Source organism: Anneissia japonica, unplaced genomic scaffold, assembly GCF_011630105.1.
Source record: "Anneissia japonica isolate Jap-2015-1 unplaced genomic scaffold, ASM1163010v1 scaffold288091_len1417266_cov198, whole genome shotgun sequence".
In the NCBI taxonomy this organism is placed as follows: Eukaryota; Metazoa; Echinodermata; class Crinoidea; order Comatulida; family Comatulidae; genus Anneissia; species Anneissia japonica.
Genome location: NW_022684833.1, coordinates 399346 through 424684, shown reverse-complemented (window position 1 = coordinate 424684; position 25339 = coordinate 399346). Strand labels below are relative to the sequence as shown.

Sequence of the window (25339 nt, the reverse complement as noted above, 5' to 3'; positions counted from 1 at the left end):
AGCTCGTATAGGTCCTTCCCAAAGATCACGAGTTTTAACTCGTAGAAATCGTACGACTCTTAGGTGAAATAAACCTAGGTGGGAGAGGGGCTTAAGAGACACAAGTTTTAACAGTGTCATTGCATGCATGGAACTACATACAAGACAATTTGTTGCAGGGTACCCTGTTTGTTCTCTGCAAAAAACTTGAATCTAACACTTGTTGGGTATAAGCTTCCTAAGGTTGATCCCAGCTTTGGTTTTATGTTTTTTTTTAAATGGTAGTTTTGTACAAAACACCAGATCTCCATTTTGACTGTAGATAGTATTGAAATAAAGTGATGTTTTATTGTTCTACTATTACCTGATATCTGTTATTGGAAAGAGGCTGCTAAGACACAAAAGCTATGATGATATATTTAGGGTAATCGAGGCTGAGTGGTGTTCAGTATCAGCACAAATTCATAGAGCATGGTATTAATACAACTATTATAATTACTATTATGGCTATAGTATTTTTATTTTTTTAATATTTATATTATAATTATTTTGTTATTTTTATGTTTTTTAAAATGTTTTTATAATAATAGTTTATCAGTATTCTTAATAATAGATAAATTCAATAAATATGTGGTACATTATTAAATGATGTCTATGTATTGTTTACAATATGTTTTCCATTCTCAACAGCTCATGCTTTTATTACCATCTGAAAATATATACAAAAGATATATATATTATTTATCTCTACTGACAAAGTTCACTACAAAATGTATTAACATATTTGCTGTTTAATCTACATATCTATTTTTGTGTTTGCGTGACATGGACATATACCTGCCATGTCTGACTGGTTAAGTTTTAATATTGATCTGCAAAGGCCAATTACACAGTGTATACACTATCATATTTTTGTCTGTCAAATAACAGACAATGTTTGATGAAGCTCTGTCCAGATTATCAAATTTTCTTTGACAAAAAAAAACTTTTCTATACCTATACTGATAGTCATGATGTGCCTATATATGGTCATGATGTGATGTCATCATGGCCACTTTTAGGCATGTCACATGTTTTTGTCAAATAAACTTTGATAGTCTGGATAGGGCTTAACATACAGTGTTTTATAAGACTTTATCTGGTGAAGTACAGCATTGTCTAACTTCTAACAGACATAAAAATACACAGTTTGTTTCAGCAGGTATTTTTTAAACAAGCAACACTGCTAGACAAATTCTGATCAAACATTGTTTGAGGAAAACAATGTGACACTACTGTATATACATGACATGGTTTGTTTGATCAGATATTTTTGAACAAGCATACACTGCCAGACAAATTCTGATCAAACATTGTTGAGTCTGAAAGAAAACAATGTAATACTATATGCCAAAGTAATTCTAATACATTACATGGTTTTTCTTCTTCAGTTTAATTGCCAAAGTTTCCAAATTCCTTACTAAGATTTAAAGAAACTGCTGCCATGCGCAAAATTCAATATCATCTTTGGTCATTTGATTCTGTTAAATTAATTAAATTTTTATTTTTATGGTTCTTTGCTTTTCACGATATTTGCTGCATATCAACGTTCCAATGATTCAAAACATATTTATAGTGTACCTTTCAATCCTTTCTTAGCCCTCCAGTAAAAATTTATCAAAATGCTGCTTTGCATTTGATGTGTTGATTGTCATGGTGATTCATTAATTACTATGGTTATAGTGTATATTGTTGTCATGGTAGTGATATATACGGTAGTTAGTTCATAAGGATTGTGTTCTTGATAAAAATATTTGTCAAAGCTTTAGCCATGATTTATGTATTTTGCCATTTTTTATTTCTAAAGACAATGTCCATCAAGGGTGGATCCAGGATTTTTCATGGGTTGGGGGAGGGGGGTTTGGGGAAGGGTGGTGGGGACTACCATAAATGTGTGTATTACATTGAGGGCAGTATTAAACAATTTAACAAATATGAAAGGTATACTGTACTGTCTGTGTTGAGCCAGAAAATTAAACTTTAATATTTGAATTACATCAATGAATTTGAGTTCTATAAAGAGAACATGTTGATATACTATAGCATGGTTTTTACTACAGTTAAAATATTTTCATCCAGGTGTCCTGTTTGAGGATGTATAAAACATTGTATAAAATAACTTACATTTTAAAGATATAGCTAGATATAGGGCCTGGTTTATTCATATATAGCTTTATGTAATGATTTCCAAATGATTATCAGTAAGTATTTTAATATTTTGTACCTAGAGGCTCCGTCCAGTGGGAGTGTGCAAACAGCTTGTTTGTAAAGAATAGTATAAATATAATAATAATAATAATAAATATATTATAATAGTAAATGCTGTGGGTGATTTTAGTAATTGTCTATGTTTATCAGATTGTTACTGTAAGGATTAGTGAATACATAGCATTGATTTCTATTCATTTTTCAGCCTGTATTAATCTGTGCCTGATGAAAATGTAAACATACTGAGCTGTTGATTCCTGATTGGAATAACCAAAATATAGATACATCAGTTGATTCTAGTGAGAGCCACAGGTAGAGGGTGGTGCTTGGTGGCTCGTTTGGGTCCAGGCCCGGGATTTATCAATCTCAGCTTAGCAAATGTCATAAGTCAAAAAAGTTCAGATGTCCCTAATAAATATCTTAAGCTGATTTATTACCCAATTTTAGCAAAATCTTGGCTTAAAAAATCGTCTTAGATGGCCCCAATATACAATCGACTTTCTAATTTTAAGCAATTATTAAGCTAAGCAATATGGATAAATTTGACTTAAGCAAAAAAATGGACTTAAGACGAATTTAAGCTGATTTCTAGTTTGATAAATCTGGCCCTAGAACAAGAGCTCATGTTTTGGTCAGGGGTATTAGCCACCTGGAGCTGAAGCAATGAAGCATAGATTGTGGATTTATTCATCATATTGATGGTTTTTTAGGCATGGGAAAAGGGTTGTTTTGCTTATCAGTGGGGGTTCACTCAAAAAGGACAAATTATAGAAACCTAGTTACAGGCCTGATTGATCATTTGATTATTGGATTCATTTATCAATTAATAAACTGATTAATTAATTGATTGATAGAATAGTTCACTAACAGATTAATTGATTTATCAATTGACTGATTAATTGATTGATTGACTGGATTATTTGATTGATTTATCAATTAATCGACTGATTAAATAATTAGTTGATAGAATAGTTTACTGAAAGATTAATTGATTTATCAATTGACTGATTCAGTGATTGATTGACTGGATTATTTGATTGATTTATCAATTAATCGACTGATTAATTAATTGATTGATAGAGTAGTTCTCTGAATGATTAATTTTTTATTTATTTATTTATTCAGGTATAAACATATAAACATATAAAAATTGATTTATCAATTGACTGATTGATTGATTGACTGGGAGATAATATATAGACTATATTCCTGACTCACATTATTTAGTATATAACGTGACAATAAGTAAAAATGTTAAATTAAGAACCAAATAATTATTATTATATATAGTACATCTCAATACATTTCATATTCGGGTAAACACAGTAAAACTGAACATCATGTTTATAGTGATTATGTTAAACAATTATAAGTATGTATTTTTAAGTATAATCATGAAAAAGAGACAAGAATAGAAAGATAAAAAATATTTGTATTTCTATTACTTTAATTATATCAAACAAATTTATATAAGATGAACTTAAGTATACAAAATTTATAATTTTTTATTCCAAATAATTGGCCTAGTCTTCAATGATGATAATATTTTTCTTAAATTTCATATAATTTGAAACATAACTCTTTGATTTTGCAATCATGTACAGAATTAACTTTTCCTATTCCAAATAGACCTAGTCTTGAAGTATAATAATAATTTTCTTAGAATATTTATAATGATAATTTTAAACATAACTCTTGTTTTGAGATGATCATGTACAGATAGGTCATTCATGTGTAAATTGTTAATATAAGATAGAATATGTGTTTAATGTATATTTTGTATTCTTCACGTTCTGTTGAAGTGTCTGCACATAAGGGAATTCAGAGTAGTGATGACATGAGGTTTTTTGTATGGAATGTGCCTCATGATGAGGAAATAAACAGTAAATATCCTATATGAAATTCTTATTTATAGTGCTTCCTTGTTTTTGAAAGGCAAATGGGAAAAACCCATAAAACAGCTAACGGACACATAATGCAAAACTATTTAAAATTAAAACGGAACGGTAGAGAAAATCCGATCAGAATGACAAAATAAACTAAGCATCCACTGGAAGGAATCCCAATATCTGCAGACGGATCCGTTTCGGCCTTTCAGGCCTCATCAGTGGGTATAGACCCAAACGAAACGTTCGACCAGCTTATGTAGGGCCCAAACTAGTCCCACGACCACTAATGATTACAGAGCCAAACCAAGGCAATATATATACACAACCCAACATTCACACCATAAACACACTAAATGTAGTTCAATCCAATACAAAACTTACTTGTCAAATGAATGTAAAAAGACAGTTGTTGTTAGAGATCGAAATGCAAGATCTGTTTTTAGCTGATATTCATTATTTTTATTATTATATTTAACAGTTACCGTATTTGTTTTCATAGCGATAATTATAATACTCGCCAATTAACAGATGGCCATGCGGCCTCATAGACCTAATGTTGGTTGGATTCGGATCAGAAAATGAATTTTGTGTCTGATAAGTCACAGCCATGTCGTTGAATAAATAAAATAACATAAATAAGGCCTACATCTCTCTAAATAATTTTCTTCAAACATACTCTATTTTAAAGGCGTTCCTTTTGTTTTCTTTCTTGCTCTTTCCCCTTTTCTTGCAGTGTGTTCGCAGAGATATTTGTGAATTATATATCATGATATCTTAATATGCGCTCAGTGCATTTCCTTATAATCAATTAGGCCCTACCATTAGACCTATAACTGGGCTGACAGATATCGACCATTTTTTAAAATAGCTAGTAATACTAGGAAAATTAATACTAGGAAAATTCCGAGACGTAAGGCCTATCACATGATTTTCTATGCCTTGTACCACGAAGTAAATTTTGCGGAAAATCCTCAAAAACATAAAATATGATTAGAACTTGTAGAGTTAACAAAAGTTTCATCTTATTTTTTATTTTACTTATCTTAATTCATTTTTTTTAAAATTCATCATAAAAGGCACTTTCTTGAAATTCCATGCCAACTATATCGCCATCCCTGACTCCCTTTTTTATTAGGCCTACTTTATTTTAGGAGATTGGAGGCAATGGAAAATATAAGATTTGGGAGTAGGGTAAATACAGACGAAAGCATGAACCATAGAACATAATTATATATACAATAAAAATAATATTTAATATTATTAATAATTAAATCCGAGCATTTACGGGTATGCGAAGAAGAAGCTTCGTAGAGATAAGAGGAGAGAATGACCTCGTATGTGTCAAACTTGACGTTTGGTGTCGCTATATTTCCGCCTTGTAACAAAACATCAACATTAAAAAAGGGAGTGAGAGGCTGAGATCGAGGTGTTGAAAAGCAGATGGAAATAATTTTTTTTTACAATTGATCATTTGAAAAAGCGATTTAAATCTACAATATAATAAACAGGTATATGTAGCAACTCGTTATATTGTTAGTGTATGAGTGTTAACGTCTAGGCTAGGCCTACGTAATTGAAGGGTCACGATACCTGACGTCGGTGCTATGTGGTAGGCTAGGAAGAAAAGTGTGATCAGCCGTGACATGGTGAAAGGGACATTTATTAACTGAGCTTCTAGGCCTACAGTATAGCAGGCCATGTCTAGGACTAGGCTAGGCCTAGCCCGTTCTTTGTGGACACCCCAGAGAGTGACAGAAAGGGAGATTGTTTTTGACAAACTATCCTAAGATGTACTGTCACAGTGGTGATGCTACTTGTCCTACTGTAATCAATGGCGGACCGTAGGGTAAATTGCAGGGTATGCTATGTTATGTACAGTATTTTGGCATATCTAGATCCCCCTGATAAAAATACTCGCCCATCCACTGCCCACAGATCATGCTCAAGTAGTTAAAAATCACCTCAAATCACATTATTTTGTGAGTTGGATTGGATTGAATTGGATTGGATTTATTTGATGTAAACACCAAGAAAGGATAGCCCACGAAAGTCTAGAAGAAGACTTATTTCCAGTGGGGTCCTTCTGGTGGTGATTGGGCAGTACACCGGGAGACAATCCCCTACTCTTTCCGAAGAGTGTACTGTGTTCTTTAACGTGCACATGGGCCATAATGCACACTCGACCAACGGCTTAAACGTCTCATCCGAAAGACGGTGCGCTATTGTAACTTGTATTTCAGCCCTCTAGCTGAAACACAAGGAGAGGCAGCGATGGGAATTGAACTGGGGACCTAGAGATCTCCACGGTTCAGCACACACACAACGGCTACCACCAGATTAGCCGGCTGAGCTAAGCTGCCTCCCATCACCCCCTCACCTAATCACCGATCCCCACTTTACCTTTCTTTCAACCACATCAGCTCCCTTCCATTTCAAGACCCCTACGCCACTGATGCTAGGGCGGCGGACCTGCTAGTAGGAAAAGTTTGTAAGCCTACTACTATACAGGATCAGATTGCGCTATAGTCATAATACAAATGTACCAAGGCTACGAAATATTTGCACAATGCACTTTTGCACACCTTACCCCACCTAACCCAACCCTAACCCAAGACTAGTGGTGCGCAAAAGTGCATGTGTGCCGACTTATTTTAATGCATAGGCCTATTGTCACTCAGGCCTGACCTTAGAATGTGCAGTCAGTACAAGCAAGAGTAAAAATGTAAACCTCTAGGCTAGGCCTAACTGGAAAATGCAAGAGTAACAATCAGTCTCAGACAGAGATATTTAAAATAGAGGCTGGATCGGACCAATCTTGTTAGTCTCTCCAATCATTAATGCATTCACTATGTACAATGGTCCATACCACAAGCCTGTTGGACAACTCTTCCGATATCGTCATGTTGTGAGGCTACAGAAATTGCAGGTACTACCTTTCCATCTTGCTCAGGTTACTTAAATATTCAACAGATTTTTTATCTTCCCATTTTGAAGAAATAACATGGATTTTTGAATGCAAAAAGTAATTTTCTTGACAGAAATACTCTTTACAAGTAAACATTAATCAATGTGATTGTCTGCAGAAAAGAATAAGTCCCAACATGGTTGGTTATTTTGGATACTTCCCTTATCCTGAGTTGGAACAAATCTGATCATCATGAGTCTGATTGTCCAAAGGATCATATGGCATTTTATAGATTGGTTAGTTAGTTACAGTACTGTGAAACACAAGGAAGTCTGCATTTTTACTGCAATTAAGAAACTTATGAAAACCTATTAATTCAGAAATGAAAACATTAATAACATTTTCACTTTCACATTATGATCGTTGTTGATATTTAATTTCTGTTTCTTAGGCTATAAATGGAAGAGACTGTAAGTAGAAGCTCAACTGATTCCTTCGCTCCAAGTGAAGAGTTTGTAGTTGTTTCTCCAGATGACCGATCGCCAAACTCAAACAGCGCCTCCAGCGGAACACAGGAAGGGTTGAATATCGCCGGCAACGGCAACATGGACGAGTTGACTGAAAACCTGGCAGAAGTTCTGAAAGACCAGGCCCAATCATCGGGGGAGGAAGCAACAGCAGGAGAAAATGGTACAACCACAACTGGTGTAGAGAACACGACTGGAGAAGAAAACTCAGAGCATATACAACGTAATCAGTCGTTTGATAACCAGGCTTTGAACAATGATCAGGACAGCCATCAAAAAGAAGCAGGAAAGAGCAGAGAGGAAAAGAAAGAGAACCAACAAGGTGTAACAGACAACGTATTCAAGATTCGTATGAACTCCTCAAGCGAAAGCCCCAAGTTCCAACCAGGTATTGTTACATGTGAGGGTGATGTTTGGTTGCCTCGGGTGGTGGATGCTAACAATATTTGTGAGTAAATGTTTAGTTCTTTAACAGACCATGCACATTCAAGGATACACACAGGTACAGTAAGCATGAAAATAATACGAATATGTTAATTGTATAACTATGTTATGTTAATTGTAATACTTTTGTCTGTGAATATGTTTGAATGTTTGTTTTTTTAATTCTAACTTTGTGCTTCATTATTCAGTACAAATAAAATAAATATTTTACTATATAAAAATATAAGCATTGACAGTTTAAACCAAAAAAAGAAAAAACACTGACCACAAAAATCCACACCACTCTAGGCTTACTTTTATACAGACATTATTTCTCTAATATAATGTAAATTGCTGTTTAATGGAAAATTATGTAATGAATTTAGAAAAAATGAAGACAATAAAGATATAATATGAAAGATGTCATAAATTGTAACTAAAACAATGTATTTAATAGTAAATGTAAATACGACTTTGGTGAACAGACTGTAATTCCCTGGTCAAATAAAAAGTATGTATATAGGTAATAGTTTATTCTGTCGAAAGTCATGAGCCATCTTGTGATCACATGTAAACATTTTGAGTGATCTTTTCATTCCAGTATATTGAACATTTATAACCTGCTAATCATTGAATTTTTATGACTAGCTAGAAAGATAACTAATAATTCATGATTAACCTGTTACACAGATGGTTGAAATAATGATGACCTATGTTTTATTGTCATTGAATATTCATGAATAGATAACAAGTTAATGTCTGAAAATTTAAGACTAATTTGTTCCTGTTGTAGTTAAATACGCCCTATTATTACCTGCATTAAATATTTATGACTTGCTAATAGTCTTTCAAAACTAATGTCCTACAAAGAATATTGAACCTTCATTCATTGCATTTATTCAAAGTTAGTATTGTCTAATTAGTTAAATAGGACTAACATGCTGCAAAGACTATTTTAAACTGCTGTCGTGATTATTTAATGCTAATGACTGGCTATCAGTATACTTTACTTTCAAGGCTTAATAAAGATGGCTGAATATTCATGACATGCTAATTAGGAATATTTCTTTATTTTAAATAAAGTATTCTAATATTAATGAACTGTTTTTAATGTATAGCAATTGTACAGTCAGTCAGCTGTCATAATGAGAATTCCTGTGAGTCACTTTGATGATAGAATTTTTGATTAGCTTGTTTGACATGCTTTAATTAAAAGGATTTTCCTTGATGCAGATTTACTCCCAAGGCAAATTGGATTGGATTTATTCGGTGTACACACCAAGAATAGCCCACAATCCCCTACTCTTTTCCGGAGAGTGTACCTCGTTCTTTAACATGCACATGGGCCATAAATGCACTAATGGCTTAAACGTCTCATTCGAAAGACGGTGTGCTATTGTAACTTGTATTTTAGCCCTCCAGCTGAAACACTAGTAGAGGCAGTGATGGGAATTGAACCGGGGACCTAGAGATCTCCACAGTTCAGCCCACACACAGTGGCTACCGCCAGAATAGCCGACTGAGCTAAGCTGCTTTTTCTAAATCACTAACTATCGGAGGTCACTTTTCTGTTGGTACAGTACAGTATCTCTTCAAGGGGTTGGCTAGCTGGTGGGTCACCTAGGCCTACTGTAGGATTAGTTATTGGATAAACCTGGCCCAGCCTTCATGGGTTTTGATGTGAAATCTGTAGGGGAAGAAAGAAGTGAAATAGAATCATTTTTAAAATCAGAAACATCTGGCCTGAGATCAGAGAGACAACACATAGACTATTAATACAGGAATGCTCTCATTACTGTACAATCGTCAGTTAGGTGAACTTCGAAAAATGAATTGTCTTGAGCGTTTTTGGTCAGCTTTGATGGACTCATTAAACATTTCAAGGGTTGAGAAGGAGGGCTTTAATGTATCCATTTTACATTGCTTTTGTACTGTAGCATAATATAAATTTATACTGTTTGTAAGATGTCTGCTTCAAATTATAGTTCCATATGAGAACATTATAATCAACACATCAATCAACTTTGCTGTTACATTTTGCAAGACTAAAATGATTTGCTATAAGTCCCTTGTTAACCCTGAAAATTTGAACTCTATCCAAGTGAAATCACATTGAAATACTGACAGTAAAATACTGTTTTATTGTAAATGTGCTAAAGCAATTACTTGGCTGGTATACAGTAAATGGAATGGCAGAGGTACAGGATATGCATTTACTAATCATAATTTAGTTAGAAAAAACCTTGCTGGCATGGGAAACCTCAATTTGATTAATACTATAAGCAATGATAAGATGATTGTTGGTAAAGATGACGATAAGATGATGGAAATGACATTAAAGAAAATGAGGATTATGATGATGATTATGATATTGATGCTATTGATAAATAAGGATAATGAAGATAATGTGAATAATTATGATAATAATGATACTGTTCGATGATGATAATGTACAGTAGGTAGTGATGGTGATAATAAGATGAGGTGAGGATGATTATCATGGTATGACTTTGAAAATGATGAGGATGATGGTAAGGAGTAGAACCATGGAGATGATACAGTAAAGATAGTTACTTAAAATGATAAAAGAAGATATTGAGGATGATGATGGTATCGTAAAAATAATAATAAGAATCATTTACTGAACTGTATACTCTACTATCTTGCCTGATTGCATAGGAAAATTATTGGGCTTCATCTTACAGTGATGCAGTTGTAGTTATGGAGAAGGCTTTTTTCATGATTTGGATTATCAAGGTAGTCATGTTTAGTGGTTATCAATTGTAAGTAATTAAAAGCATTGGTTTGGAGAAGAAATTAAGAAATTGTTGTATAGACTTCCACAAAACAAATTAATTTGTCAAACCTTATCGGACGCTTGATGTACTTCAGATAGAAGGAAAATGTAAATTTGGCCAGTTACATTTTTGTTTTGCTTTTACTTATTATTAAAAAGTAGTTCTTAGAAAATGATTTTTTAAATTATTTGTTTTTGTTTTTTGTTATCAAACAAATTAAAACTAGATGAAATTATTATTGTTATTATTATCAATTATTTGTTTTTGAGGGTGTGCCCTCTAAATTTGAGGAGCTGATCAAAAGAGAACCCAAGTTTGATTTGGTTTTATTTAGTATGAAACACACAAAGGATTAACACATGAATGTCTTAAGACTTGCATCCAATGATATCCTTTTTATTTTTATTTATTTCTTCTTTACCCTGGCTAGCCTGGTCAGTGCAAAAGCAATGTTATCTTCCAGGGCCCAGCTTTTTGGTTGTAAATTCGTCAGAAAACCGAAGGCAAACCTCCTTTTTTCTGAAGAGTGTGCTGTACATGAAGCTAGGGAGTGAATGTTTTGGTAATTGAATCATGATCCCATGATCCTTCAATCTAAAATTAACATGAATTTTATGAGCAGGGTGCTAATAATCAGATACTTTATTCATGGATTTATTAATTATCACATAATACATTCTGTCTTCCACTCTTCCTGATATTTAATGGGAGAATTGTTATCACATCTTAAAGATTAAAAAATTAAATAATGCAACTACACTACAGCTGTAATAGAAATTTTGCATGTGGTGGGTCAAAAAATAGAAACAATTTCAGTTTGGTGTTTTTTAGTGCAGTCATACTATACTGAAATTTAGTCTTTATTACTGGGATTAGTGGGAAAGACTCAATACAGAAAGGTATGTCATATATGGATTAATTCAATTACTGAGCCATATCGGCTATTGTTTAATTAGCCGTGGAATGAAAGCTACTGTATTATATGAGTACGGAATGTGATTATTAGATATAGAGAGGCAGTGGTGAATCAGGGAGGTGTATTAACCACTATGTCTTAAAGACATAAAGAGCCTATAGTATGCTATGAACAGACTACATTTTTAAAATATGGCTCTGTAAAAAATTAGTCATTTAGCGTCCGGCCACCAATTATTTTTATGATTTGGAGTATTTATTTTACTTATTTTTTTAATAAAAAAAAAAAAAGTTCAAACTACTGAATTATTGAATTTTCCAAAAGAAAAATTGGCCCAAAATTTGATGGTCGGGAGGTATACGCTGAACAAATAATTTTTTTTACACAACCTAAAGAATAACACTATAATATAGATGTATTTGACTGAACAAGAAAATATTCTATAAGACGTTCTTTAAGTCTACCCCTAATTTTTGTGTAAATACACTGCAGAATGCCTCCATTCTGGTTAGTTCACTTCCTAACCTCACAATTATGTTTGCTTCAGATAAGAAATTGTAAAAGTATAGTGAATCAAATATGGAATGAATTGCATTGAAATTTAATGAAATGAAATATTTTTAGCTTTAGATTAAATTTTTAATACCTCAACCCTTGCTTAAGCACGTACACGCTGATCATCTGATGGATAATCAATTGAAATCCAAGTTTAATGTTTTTGACATGTCTATACAGTACAAGGATATAATGGAACTGAGATTTAAACAATGCATGATTAACATGAAACAAATTACTGACGATTTTACCCTTTTCAATTCTTTGGTTTGTTATCTTGAACAAGGTATAAAAACTACAAAATTAGCAATTTCAACATTTATTTAAAGAATTCTTTAATACTTTTAGTTTTCATCAGACAATAATATTTTATCCTAAACTTGATCCTTAATGGTTATCCCAGATGTAGGCATAAAATTAATGTTGTTTATTAGTAGCCTTAAGTCCTGTACAGACTCTTAGACTATATGACATGCCCAAATATGGTCATGATGACATCACATCATTCCATATATATATAGGCACATCATGACTAAATATGGGCATACAGCATATAATTCAATCACAGACCCTATGAATATGATTTAATGAAGCTATAGTATAAACAGTAAATGTTTATAGACTATACAGTATTTTTTTTATGTGTAATGTTTGTTGTTGCCATGTGACTTTGGTATCGTTGTGTGTGCATGTGATATTACTGTATTGTATTACCATGTATGAATTATTTAGTTTTCATATTTTTCCATGTTTCACTCACTGGCATCTTTCCATCTGACTATATTTGCCAATACTGAGTGGATATCCCTTTACGAAACATCTGTTATAAAAGTCTTTTTTCATGCAGGGAATTATTAGCATGTTTAAACCTTTAGACTCGTGTTAATATTAAATTCAGAATAACAAATCATGACGCAGTCAAAACATAAAGTAAACATTCTCCCACTTGAGAATTAGTTGAGGGTGAATGCTTTATTCCTGTAGTTGTAGCATTCAACATTCTTTCCCTAAAATCAGATCAGTCCTTATTTTTATGCATAGTTAATCTTCCTGTTACATGTTATACCACTTATGTATTTGATTTCCCTCATATTCATTAGTCAATGCAGGTAGGCCTACTTCAGTCCATCTCCTCAGTTCATCACAATTTTCCCCTTTCATTTTTTCATGTTTCATTTTAATGTTCAATGCACTATAATAATCTACCTCATAATGCCCACAGTTACCTATCATGTCTTTACCTGTCTTAGTCAGTCCAAGAAGGTATAAAATTTTTATACCTCCTTGGTCAGTCCTATTACATTACTGTCTTTCTTATGACCATTTTTTGTGACTATTGTCTATGTGAAGCTCTCGCCAGACTATTAGATTTTCTTTGACAAAAAACTGTTGTATGCCTATTATATAGTCATGATGTGTCTATATATGGTCCTGATGTGTCCATATATAGTCATGATGTGTCTATATATGGTCCTGATATGATGTCATCTAATGATCATATTTAAGCATGTCATGTTTTTGTCAAATAAAATTTGATAGACTGGACAGGGCTTAAAAATCTAACAATGTTGTTCTGCTATATACAAATAAACAAATGTGACCCAAGATCATAAACGGGCTGTAAACTCGCACTGCTCTGTATTGAGAAACAAGCCTCAATAGCCAGAACAGGCCGTAGAACATGAATTTTGTGTGAATTGGGTTTTTGGGTAATAAAGTATAACTATTAATCTTATTATTCCTGAAGATTGAGTTTAAAATTCCAACTGTAAATGGTAAAATTTAGCCATTTTCGGATGGGTTTAGTGAAGAATGAATAGAAACCTGCCGAAAATAAAAGCATTTTTCTCAAAACTTGATTTAAGAAAGTTGATAATATGATAATTATTCAAATGGTCATAACTTTGCTTCCATTGAGTTAATTTAACTGCCATTTTAAAGTAAATGATATGTTTTGTGCCACTGTAACAAAAACGTATTTTGGTCTGAGGACGAGTTTACAGCCCTTTTATGATCTTGCGTCACAAATATGCTATATCATTTGTGTTGTTAAGTAGCACAGTTTAGCTTCAAACAGCTGAGCCAGAGAGCATTATAGACTGTATGTTCTGCAAGTACATGTAAATCATTCAAACACTAGATCTTTTGTTGAGTGTTCAAACCGATTCATGAATGATGTCAACATGTCTGAGTGAACGTTACCTCAACTTGCAATATACCCAGCATGTGCACTTATAGTGTTCAGCCTTTACTTTTATTTATTATATTAAACAATCAATTAAAGGAAAGGTATACATTGGAAGTAGGCTTTTTAAACTTGAGTCAGTACATGATAAAAATTTTAATAATTATTTGGAGTGAAAGTGTAATAAACTTGTTCTCTTCTCTTCTAGCTGGTGAAGTGAGTTCCCCACCACCTAGTTCCAAAACTGTACCCTTGGAAAATGATTGCACATTGTTTAACCGGATTGTTTACCTGGGGGCAGCGACTGTAGATGCCCCCAAGAGTGAGGAAGAGGCTACAAGGAACATGACTATCTTAAAAGCTCAACAATCCCAGAATTCCATTCAGATTATTTTGTCGGTGCCAGGAACGTCAGAAGGGGCAGTCAGGTAAGAGGGTTGTTGAAGTTCAATGTTGTTTTCGTACTACAATGCTCAATCATCAACCGTAAAAAAAGTGCTAAATAATAAAATAGTATATTATAAGTATTCACGCTGTACCAGCTTCTTTCAATAAAAAGTTTTTGTGTCTATGCCCCCTCGGGGGAAAACGCACTATGTTGTCGTCTGGCAGTTAAAGATGGCTGAAAGGTAAATCTGGTGGAGGTGCATGATGGGTCATGTGTCATTTTAAGTAGCTTGTTACTTTACAAAATTCATTAAAAAAAATACAACACCACACATTTCCTGATAACTGAATCCCATATGGATACTTTATTAGTAAACATAATATATTAATATATTAATTATTAGAGCATAGACTGCACAGCGCCACCGATGAGAAAGTTAATTTATATACAGATTAATAATCTGAAAATTAAAGAAATCGAGTATGGGACGCCAATTAAATTAGGTATGGCATGCTTGTTACTTTACAAAATTCATTAAAAAAAATACAACACCACACATTTCCTGATAACCGAATCCCATATGGATACTTTATTAGTAAACATAATATATTAATATATTAATTATTAGAGCATAGACTGCACAGCGCCACCGATGAGAAAGTTAATTTATATACAGATTAATAATCTGAAAATTAAAGAAATCGAGTATTGGACGCCAATTAAATTAGGTATGGCATGCACTAAGCGCAATAAAGAGTGAGTGATCCAAAATTTTGGCCTGGAACCCAGGCTATTTAGGGCATAGACACACGCTCCTGCTGGGAGCCTATTTTTGTTGCCATTGCTACTCCTGTGGAAAGGCCCATTAACATGTAGCAAGTACCATTATACAGTCAGGAGCCAGTATGATCCGATATCACAGTTATGAGGACCAGTACAAAAAAAAGAACCTTTATGGACAGTGCAATAAAATAAAATCGATGAAGAGGAAAACAAAAGTACATGATACTTAACAATAATTGCCTACTATCGTATTTACTGCACTATAATACTTGTGCTACATCATCATTCCTGTCATGTTGAGATTAGGATAAAGTGCCTACTTGCACTTTAGCATTTAAGAAAGTTTAAATTGTACATTAACTCGTTACAATACTCCATAATTGAGAGAAATCTAGAAATTCTTGAATCTCTGATGAAAGTATGAACAACGTATTGTCGTTAAACATTTCCAACTTCTTGATTGAGCATGACAAAACAATATGGTAATCAGCAGAAATGTTGTTAGTGAGGTTTTTTTAAAAATGTATTTAGTAATTTTGATGGAGCACACATTCATTTCAGAATAAACAACTTTTTTCGTAGTCATTTAGTACAGCATTGTTCATAAACACTGTGTATAATTGCTTGAGAGCCCACTCTCACCTCAGTCCCACCATTGGTTGAGGCTTAGGTGAGGAAATCTTTATTTTCAGCACCTGGTGTGAGAGTTTAAGATTTGATTTGAATGTACGGTATGTACAGGTATGAGTTTAAACCAGATATGTCAGACTTGGTATGCATACTGCTACACAAACAGCTTTCAAGAAGAGTTAGCAATAACGGAGACATTATTCCTCAAAGTAACACAATACTTAAACAGCCAGTGTAGAATGGTGAGATTTGTAGAAGTAGAACTGATTTTCTTCATTTTTATCGTTAAGGTTATTGGAGCCGGATGGTAAGGCTGAGATTGCTCATTACCGCGTGACCCGTATCCTCTTCTGTTGCCGCGGCCAGGCCAACGGCAATGAGATGGATTGCTTTGCATTTACATGCAGCTACGGAACACGTGACTCGCAGTTCTTTCAATGCCATGTTTTTAGATGCGAGATTCCGGAAGCGGTAGGGATTTAATTTTTTTTCCTCTGTATTGAATATTTTTAAGTTGACTAACTTATAAGTATCTATATCAAAAGGCATGATGGTATCACTTACCAGTATATATTTATTATTAACTGTATGTATTCTTAATTAATATTATGTATTTTGAGGTACTAATATCCAAAGACCCACTTATTATTCGCAAATAGAATGTGAGTATGGTGAGTCCGATAAGTGACAAACGTGAGGCCATAATTGAATCAATTATGACCTCACGTTTGTGATGCTTCGTAGTCACCATACTCATACTCTAGGTACTCATATACAGTTAGAATTACTATATTTTACTGAGTACAAGCCTATGCTTGAGTAAAAGGCTCACCTGGTGAGTTGATTGGCCGACTGGTTAAGTCAGGGGCACCGTAACCTTCAGATATAATATCGACGCTGTTTTGAATGGCTCACTCGCCAGTGGTTCCGGTGGTGGAACAAGTCTTCCTGGATAAGGACGTTATACGGTAGGCCCAGTGTCCGCATTTGGCTTGTGTGCACTTTAAAGAACTCAGTACATTTTTGAGAAGAGTAGGGGGTTACCCCGGTGTACTGGTCCATTCAGTCCACTGTTGTTTAATGGATATGCCACGTAGGATAGTGATTAAGTTCACTGATTGGCATATCCTTGGTGCGCATGCCTTAAGAAATGAAATGAAAAAAATTATAAGCCTTGTGTACAATTTCAGCAGTTTAATGTGGAAATGTGGAAATCATCATGAAGTGACAGCTAGCATTGAAGTTAAGTTCTGAGCATGTAGCATCATTGAAGTGCCATCAACATTTCTAATTTTGCATCTTTGAAAAAAGTAAAGCTGCATTGTCAGTATATAGCTTCAGTAAAAGCCACTCCCTAACATTTTTAGCCAGATCTCCATGCTTATACTTGGTAAAATAATAATTATGTTAATTCATGACTACAAAATTGTAAAGATTAATTGATCATTTGTTGTACCTTATATCATTTTATTGTTTCCGTTTGAGGCCAAGCTGTTTGTGCATTCTGATTTTAATCACAACTTAAACCTGTTTCAAACAGTCCATCCTATGAAATAGGAAAACATAGTGGTCATGTAAATCAAAGAATGAATGATTTGCTTGTGGTTGACTTTTAGTATTACATACATTTTATCAAAAACAATGTGCATTCATTTAGTGTTTTAAAAGTATTCTTGAGGTTTCTTATCAGTGACGGTAAGTTTGATTATATACAGCCAAAAAATGTTCTTTCTTAATAACGATTCAGTATGTTTATTATCATTATTTCTGACTCATTATACTGTTTCTGCCTGGCAGGAATCCTAGAATTTACATTTGATTAAAGTTATTATTATTTCTATTGTTTAAATTATACATAATTCATCCTGCAGCATCTGTAGCAGTCACTTCAAAAGGAATGAATCATCAAATTATCAGGAGAGTTTAAGATATTTAAGATGGATGAATCCAGACTTAATTACTATGCCAGGTTAGAAATAAGAAAAATAAGGTTTTATTTATACTGGAAAATATATTCTATTATTGGCCGTATTCGACTGGTCGTTCTTCGGTAAACCACGCCCACCTGCACAGTGGTAAATTCCTACTAAACCAAGACGACCAGTTGAATAGAAAACTTGTAAATACTCGACAAAACAAAATGGCTGCATAGTTACCGCGTTACAAGCTGCGTAATCAAGATTGCTTCGGCTTGTGGTAGTATGAATTTTTCGTAAAAGAAATGTTTTCATCCAGTTTTTGAATTCTGTTAGGCTACAATTATTTTTTGACTTCATATAGGTAGATATTATAATTTTTATTTTCTAAAATGTAATCTAAATTATATTAATGCAAATGTTGTTTCTAAACTGACCAATTGGCCATGTTTGTTTTGGTCACGTGGATAACTTAACGCAGGTTATGTTAATTTTCGTTGTCAACGAAGTCTATTTTACAAACCAGTCGAATGAAAATTCGTAGTCAACAAAATGAACCAGTTGAATATGCCCACTATTATTACTAATCTTAATAAGGTAGAAGATAAGATAAGTTGTTAGTTATAAATATATAGTACTAGCCTTTTTGTGCATGCAAGACTCCACTATTATAGGCTTGCATGCATTGTATGCTTTAGGTTTACCAGAGGCGAAGTTTCATTCGGTATAGAAATCTACTTATATTTCTGTTTTGTGAGTGTATATGTTGATACACTCGATAAACACAATATTACATCTCTAATTGGAATGCCCTTTCTGTTTCATGGAAAACACTATCAACATGTTCTTTGAAGCAAAATAAATAATTACTGGGAAAACTTGAGCAAGTCATGTTTAGTTAATAATATAATGCTATATAAAGTAATAACATAGATATTATAAATTTGATAATACAAAAATTACACATAAAATACTGTAGTTTGATACGATAGTATAATAAATGCAATGATAAATTAAAATAATTGAATAATTCATGATCAATATGAAATAAATGACAGGATACAACATATGTAGTATTAACACATTTCAAGAAATGTGAAACCAGGAAATAGGTATTCTAATGAGAAAATGTAATCTAGAATACAGAAAATAGTATGATAGAGGGCTCACTTTAAGTTATTAGCATCCTGTTATTATTGTGATAGCGTCATTAAATTTTTGTATTAAAGATATTGCTGATCTACTACAGAATAAAGTTCAAGATTTTAATTGCTTAATATAAATATAAAATCTTATAATTAAATATTAAAACAACAAAAATATTTTCCTTGTATAAATGATACATACACATAAATAGTCCTTTTCTATGTTCGTTATATGTCTGTAGATTGTCTAGTAATTTATGGATTTTTGTTTTATTTGAATTTAATGTTTTTTGCAGGTTTTGCCATTCTTTAAATTCAGATTTATGATATTATAGAGAACTAGATAGAGAGGAGATGATTTTACTTCAGATGTTATAATAAAATTGTATTCCTTACTGCACATTATAATTTAATAATCTCAGGGATTCACCGTTAGATTCGAAATGAAAATACAAAATTTGAATTTTTATGAAAATAATTGACAGCTGAGCAATAGTTTAATATTTTCTAAGACAGAAAATCCTTGTGATCTATATTAATTCAAATTACAGAATAATGAATACAATGATTAGAAGGTTCATGTAATGTACAGTAGTCATTCTTATTCGTGTCTATTACTTTTTTTCGCAAATGGACGAAAGATATCAAAATACAAGGTATTTGTGCGGATGACCTGAACATTTTAAGATCAGCTTATATGTTTTTCCTACAGGCTGTAAAAGAAATTGCATCTCACTGCGTAAAAGATAACTTTTAAAAGATTTACTGACAAAGTCGTACATGATGCGTCATAGTTATTTATGCATGCTAAAATTAATAATTAATATTACATTTAATGGTTACTCATGGATGCAATGTGTTACAATACTTTGGATTAGTCATACGGTACGTTGTAGCAGAAGATGCTGTACGATGAATGTTGTGAACTGTGATTATGTTGTGTGTAGGTATGTACAGTAATATCTTATTCAATATTTCTTCTGATGATTTCCTGTGCTATATATTTGGTCATCGTAATTGCTTACATTCTACAAGCATTTAGTTCGTTTAAAATTGAATCATTAGTAGTAGCTATATGTTTTGCATACGCAATGCAATTCTTTATTAAACTGTGTGATGTGTGTATGTGGTATATTTTATTAGTGGTTGGAGCAGTTATTATTTTTTTATATGGGATTTCAGTTATGAGGTCGGAGGTTCAAACCCCTCATTGTTCATTTCCAGTTGAAGAGATTAAAGCAATCATCTAGGCAAGGGTGTCTAAACTCAAGTTTCTAAACTCAAGTTTCATAGGCCTTGGCTCTTGTCTGTATTTAAAATATTAATGATTAGCTAGAACTACCTAGTTTTAATGAGGTGTTCAACCTAGTATAAAGTTGATTTATCCAAAGATTTGTAGTTAAATGTATCATATATGCTGCCTGTAGTTTTAAGCCTGGTAGTTTTCCATTTCTGTCCACCAAGGATTGCACTGGTATACATAAAATAGACCTATGGCAGCTATTCCATAAACATTCAATTTGTGTAAAAGTGTGAAGTGCAGAGAGACGGGGAAGGGAGTGGTTGACATGTATTTTCCTAGACTACAACCCTAGTTTCCAAACTGTATGCTCACCTAGCTAATCTCAACCCAAATTCATACATTACGTTTTGTTTACAGGAGATGTCACCAGGTTATGCATCTACCAAGGTAAATAGAGGGCGCTATACCATATCATTCATTATTTGCAGCATGCTCATTTTTACAACCAGCTGTTTGTAAACCTTTTTTTTTAATTCAAAATTTTGGTTACAAGTGCAAATATGCCAACGTCATTAATACTACCCTTTACCCACCTTGTTCCCCACCTACACATTTCTCCGACCCTTCCCCGCCATTGATTTCATTTGCTAATATATTTTATAAAACACACAACTAAATTGGCCATTGTTGACCATCGACTATTAAAAGAAGTGCCAATGAAAGAAGTGAAAGAAGTGCTACTGTATTATGATCGAACCTGGATTGGATGAAGCATAAATATACAAGAGCAATAGTGAAAAGTAAAGCAATGATTTCAACTAAACTAATATATAATGCAGTCCTGCTTTAAAAAGGCATAATTCTAGTTTCATCTTTTGTTTTGATTTATTTTGATAATTTTTTCATAGATTAATTTTGCTAATTTGATGCACTCATTTTTTGATACAGATGGATCATGTGCTGTATGCACACTAACTTTTGATGCGATTGAAATTCACAGATTCATTGATTATTTCATTTATCGATTGATTGATTGATTGATGAATTGATGGATTTTTTTACTGATTGATAAGGAGATTTATTGATTGCTTGATTAATTGAAAAATTAATTTACTGTGTGTGTTGTGAAAATGATGTGTCTATCACAAAAAAACAAATTGCAATGGGAGCATGAAGGTTTTTTTTTTTTTCTATTAAGGTAGTGAATGGCAACAGAAATTTAAACTGATAGTTTAAGAATAATAAAATTAGAGAATCACCACACCATTGGAATTGCACAAATTATAGATTTTATACATTCTTAATAACTAAAGTGTTATTTAGCATACATTTATGCTTACTGTAGATACTGTACTCTATATAATTTATTCTCAACTATTTTTAAAAATGTAAATAAGGAAAACCCCCAGAAAAGCAGAAGGTTTTCCCACATGTGAAATATCATGCCATTGTCTTGTTAGCCATGTTTGTACAGTATTGTATTAATTTTGACAAAAATGCAAAAGTTTTACTGAGCATGTGTCTAAACGACAAATTGTAGTATTTTGCACATGCGTGGCCACAAAGCTTAGCGGTGCTCTGTAGTAGCATGCGGGCTGGCTTTGCCCTGCATAGGCAGTTAGTGGGTGTGGAATGCGGGCTAAAAGTGCACTGGCCGTGATCGGTACTGTCACAGATCATATACTGTAAAGTGGGATGTTCGCACTTAGACTTTTAGGCAAAGTGACCAGGTGCAGTACATGGTTAGTTTGACCAAAAAATATCCAATGCAAACAGGGCTTTCGAATACACTGTAAAATAGATCAGTGAAATCATTCAATGGTCTGCATGTGTAGTGAACATTAAATGTTTCTCCAAATGTGGAAGACCCATTCAGTGGTATGTAATATATCATGAAATAGTTCTACACATTAGAAGACAACCATCAACTGGAATCATTCATTGGTTTCTACATTCTACTTCTACAATGGACCGTTCTGGTGTGTCAATCAAACTGAACAACTGACCAATCAGAACAGTGCCAGGAATATGCGTCCGTCCAGCAAGCAAGTGTATTATCCTACAAATGCTCCTGTTCGCATATGTCTTAACACTGTCGTTTTGTGCGACCTTATCAACAATATCCAAGGGACGGGGCATAGCGCAAAGGTCTGTTCAGTGGGAGCTTTTGTTTTGTGCGACGACGCGACGCTAGAACGGAATCACCCATGCGTGACCATCCTACCTGGCGTCCTACATTCTCTGCATACATAGATTTGGCCAAATTGCATTCCAGAATCTATTCGACGAGGTGACCTTAACGTTCTTGCATGTGCAGATGACTTTTAGTGACGTCATTACGTTCTACGTCCTACTGTCGTCTTGCAATCGAAAGCTCTCTAATGGGAATGTGCATCAAGAAGTCAACTTGTGTTCTCGCATTTTCTACATTCAGCGATTGTGAGTGAAGAAACTCACTATTTTTTAATGACCCATAAGGTATACTAATATTCTTTCACGTTTCTATTAAGTCAATTGTATATTGTTTATATTTCATAAAGCTAATCTTGATTTTGCAATTCTAGATGACATTACTCATATTTAAATGTAATCAATCTCATTTTTTTCCTTTATAAAAATTTATTTGCATGTCAATCATATTTATTTTGCTTTCCAATGTTCAGATGCAGCTTGTTACCTCATTAATTAACAACCCTTGTTTTTATACAAAACATTTATAATGTAAAAAATCATTATTATTTACTTGTTAAAACTTGGTTTTTGTTTAACATCTAGCACCTGGGAATTGTTCTGTGGGATTTTATGTGGTTTTAACTAAAATGTATTAAATATTTTCATAAAAAAAAGAGTATCTTAAATACATCTTATTTTGGAAAAATATTTTTATATTGTGCTATATATTTTTCTTGGTGCCTTTTAATAATGGTTTCTCTTTTTATTTGGGTGTTGGATTTGTGTTGGTTTTATTTTTGATTTTACATCAGTTTGAAGAACATTGCTAACTGGGTAGTAACCCAATGCATGGCAAATCATAAACTAGAGAGGGAGCTATGCCTTTTTCACAAATCGGTAGATATCTTGAAGTGATGACAAACAACCCAAGTCAGTGGTGCGTAACCAACAGAAATATGATAAGCTTTGAGGCTAAATGTGGCAAAGACAAGCCAAACCAGTCACTCGTCAGAAAAATCAATTTTTAGTTATTAATACAGGGTTTAATAGTAAAATGAGAGCTATAAAATGGTAAAAGAATAATTTAAATCCGACACTTCGTTATTAAGTTACACGAGTTTAAACATACAGCTGTTTAAAGAACAATATTGAGAAATCAGCCTTCAAAGTTTACAATTTCAGGCATTTCTTAGGCAGAAACCATCACCAAATCGTTAAAAGTTGTTGTTTTAACATTGAAAATGAGGAAAATAACAGCATAGCATAATGTATAGATATATAAAGGTTAGTTTAGTGCAATAAAATAGATTTCCAAAATTTTGAAATTCCAGCATGTTTTGGCCATTACCTCCAAAACAGGATTTGCGAAGAGTGACTGGTTTGGTTTGTCTTTGCCACAAATTATTGTCCTCATGTTATCTAAAAATTCATAACTCTATAACGGAGGGTCGTATCACATTATTTTTTCTGGAAAATGTTCTTAAAAGATTATTCTACACCACAATATGATTGAAAAAAAAAATGTTTTTGACCTCTGAAATCAAGATGGAAAAAGAAAAGCCTATCTAAATAGTGTATTACAATAGGCCTATGCAGTGCAGTACAGTATAGTAGTACTAGTAGTACTCTAAGCCAGCATTGTTTTAGTTGCTATATGAGATTTTCCTGTGTTAAAAACATGATTTACTATACTATACTTCTTTATAATAAGAGAAATCGGTACCGTATATTATCGGTACCTGGAACGGTATTTAACACGAAAATACTATGCTACTGCACTGTAATGCATAGGCCTATTTTAATACACTATTTAGATAGGCTCTTTTTTTCCATCTTTATTTCAGGGGTCAAAAACATTTTTCAATTTTTTTTTTTTTCAATCATATAGTGGTGTAGAATAATCTTTTAAGAACATTTTCCAAAAAAAAAAAAGGAATGTGATACGAGCCTTCATTATGGAGTTATGAATTTTTAGATAACATGAGGACAAGAATTTAGCCTCAAAGCTTATCTTATTTCTTTTGGTTACGCACCACTGACTTGGGTTGTTTGTCATCACTTCAAGTCTACCGATTCGTGGAAAAAGGCGTATTCCTTTTGAGAAGGGAAGTTGTAGCTTGGTGGTAAATGCTAAGATGATTTATATTTTGAAAAGCTAGTAATGTTTAAGAATATATTAATTATGATTTTTAATCATTTTTTTTTTCTCTTTGAAACAACTAACAGTAGGATGCTGTATTCACCAAGTCTTAACTATTGTATGAGGCTAGTGCAATTGTAAAGACTAAATCCACTGGCTTTATAGTTGAAATTTTTCATTGTTTGAAATTTTTACAAACTTTTTATTTTTATGCATATTTTTTAACTATGCCAATTGCCCAATCATTTTGTGCATGTTGTGCATTTTAATTAGATAATCTAATTTTCTCTGAAGACAATTTTTCTCCTCAGTATTCTGTTTAAACTTTTTTGTTTTTCATTATCTGTTCATTTCTCTGTTAAAAACTATAAATGTTCTGCAGTAAAAATCAGATATCCAACCCTGCAATTTTATTTACAGATATTATGTACCTGTATCATATATTTAATTTTTCTTTAATTTACTACTTGAATATTATAATTTTAATGTAGAATTTTT

At 33.0% G+C, this 25339-nt stretch overlaps 1 protein-coding gene across 3 annotated transcripts in view; it reads left to right on the top strand.

Annotated features, from left to right (window-relative positions):
- Positions 1-5489: 5489 nt before the first annotated feature.
- Positions 5490-25339, top strand: part of LOC117107566 (rab GTPase-activating protein 1-like) — a 63962-nt gene continuing 44112 nt past the window's right edge. Inside the window, exons 1-5 of one of the 3 annotated variants that reach the window (XM_033249285.1) lie at positions 5490-5623; positions 7472-7935; positions 14633-14852; positions 16516-16696; positions 20947-20976. In XM_033249285.1, coding sequence (XP_033105176.1) covers positions 7479-7935; positions 14633-14852; positions 16516-16696; positions 20947-20976 — 888 coding nt within the window. In that variant the 5' untranslated portion in view covers positions 5490-5623; positions 7472-7478. Of the gene's footprint in view, positions 5624-7471; positions 7996-14632; positions 14853-16515; positions 16697-20946; positions 20977-25339 lie in introns of all 3 variants that reach the window. The other 2 variants (XM_033249273.1, XM_033249278.1) reach the window with 2 other exon arrangements.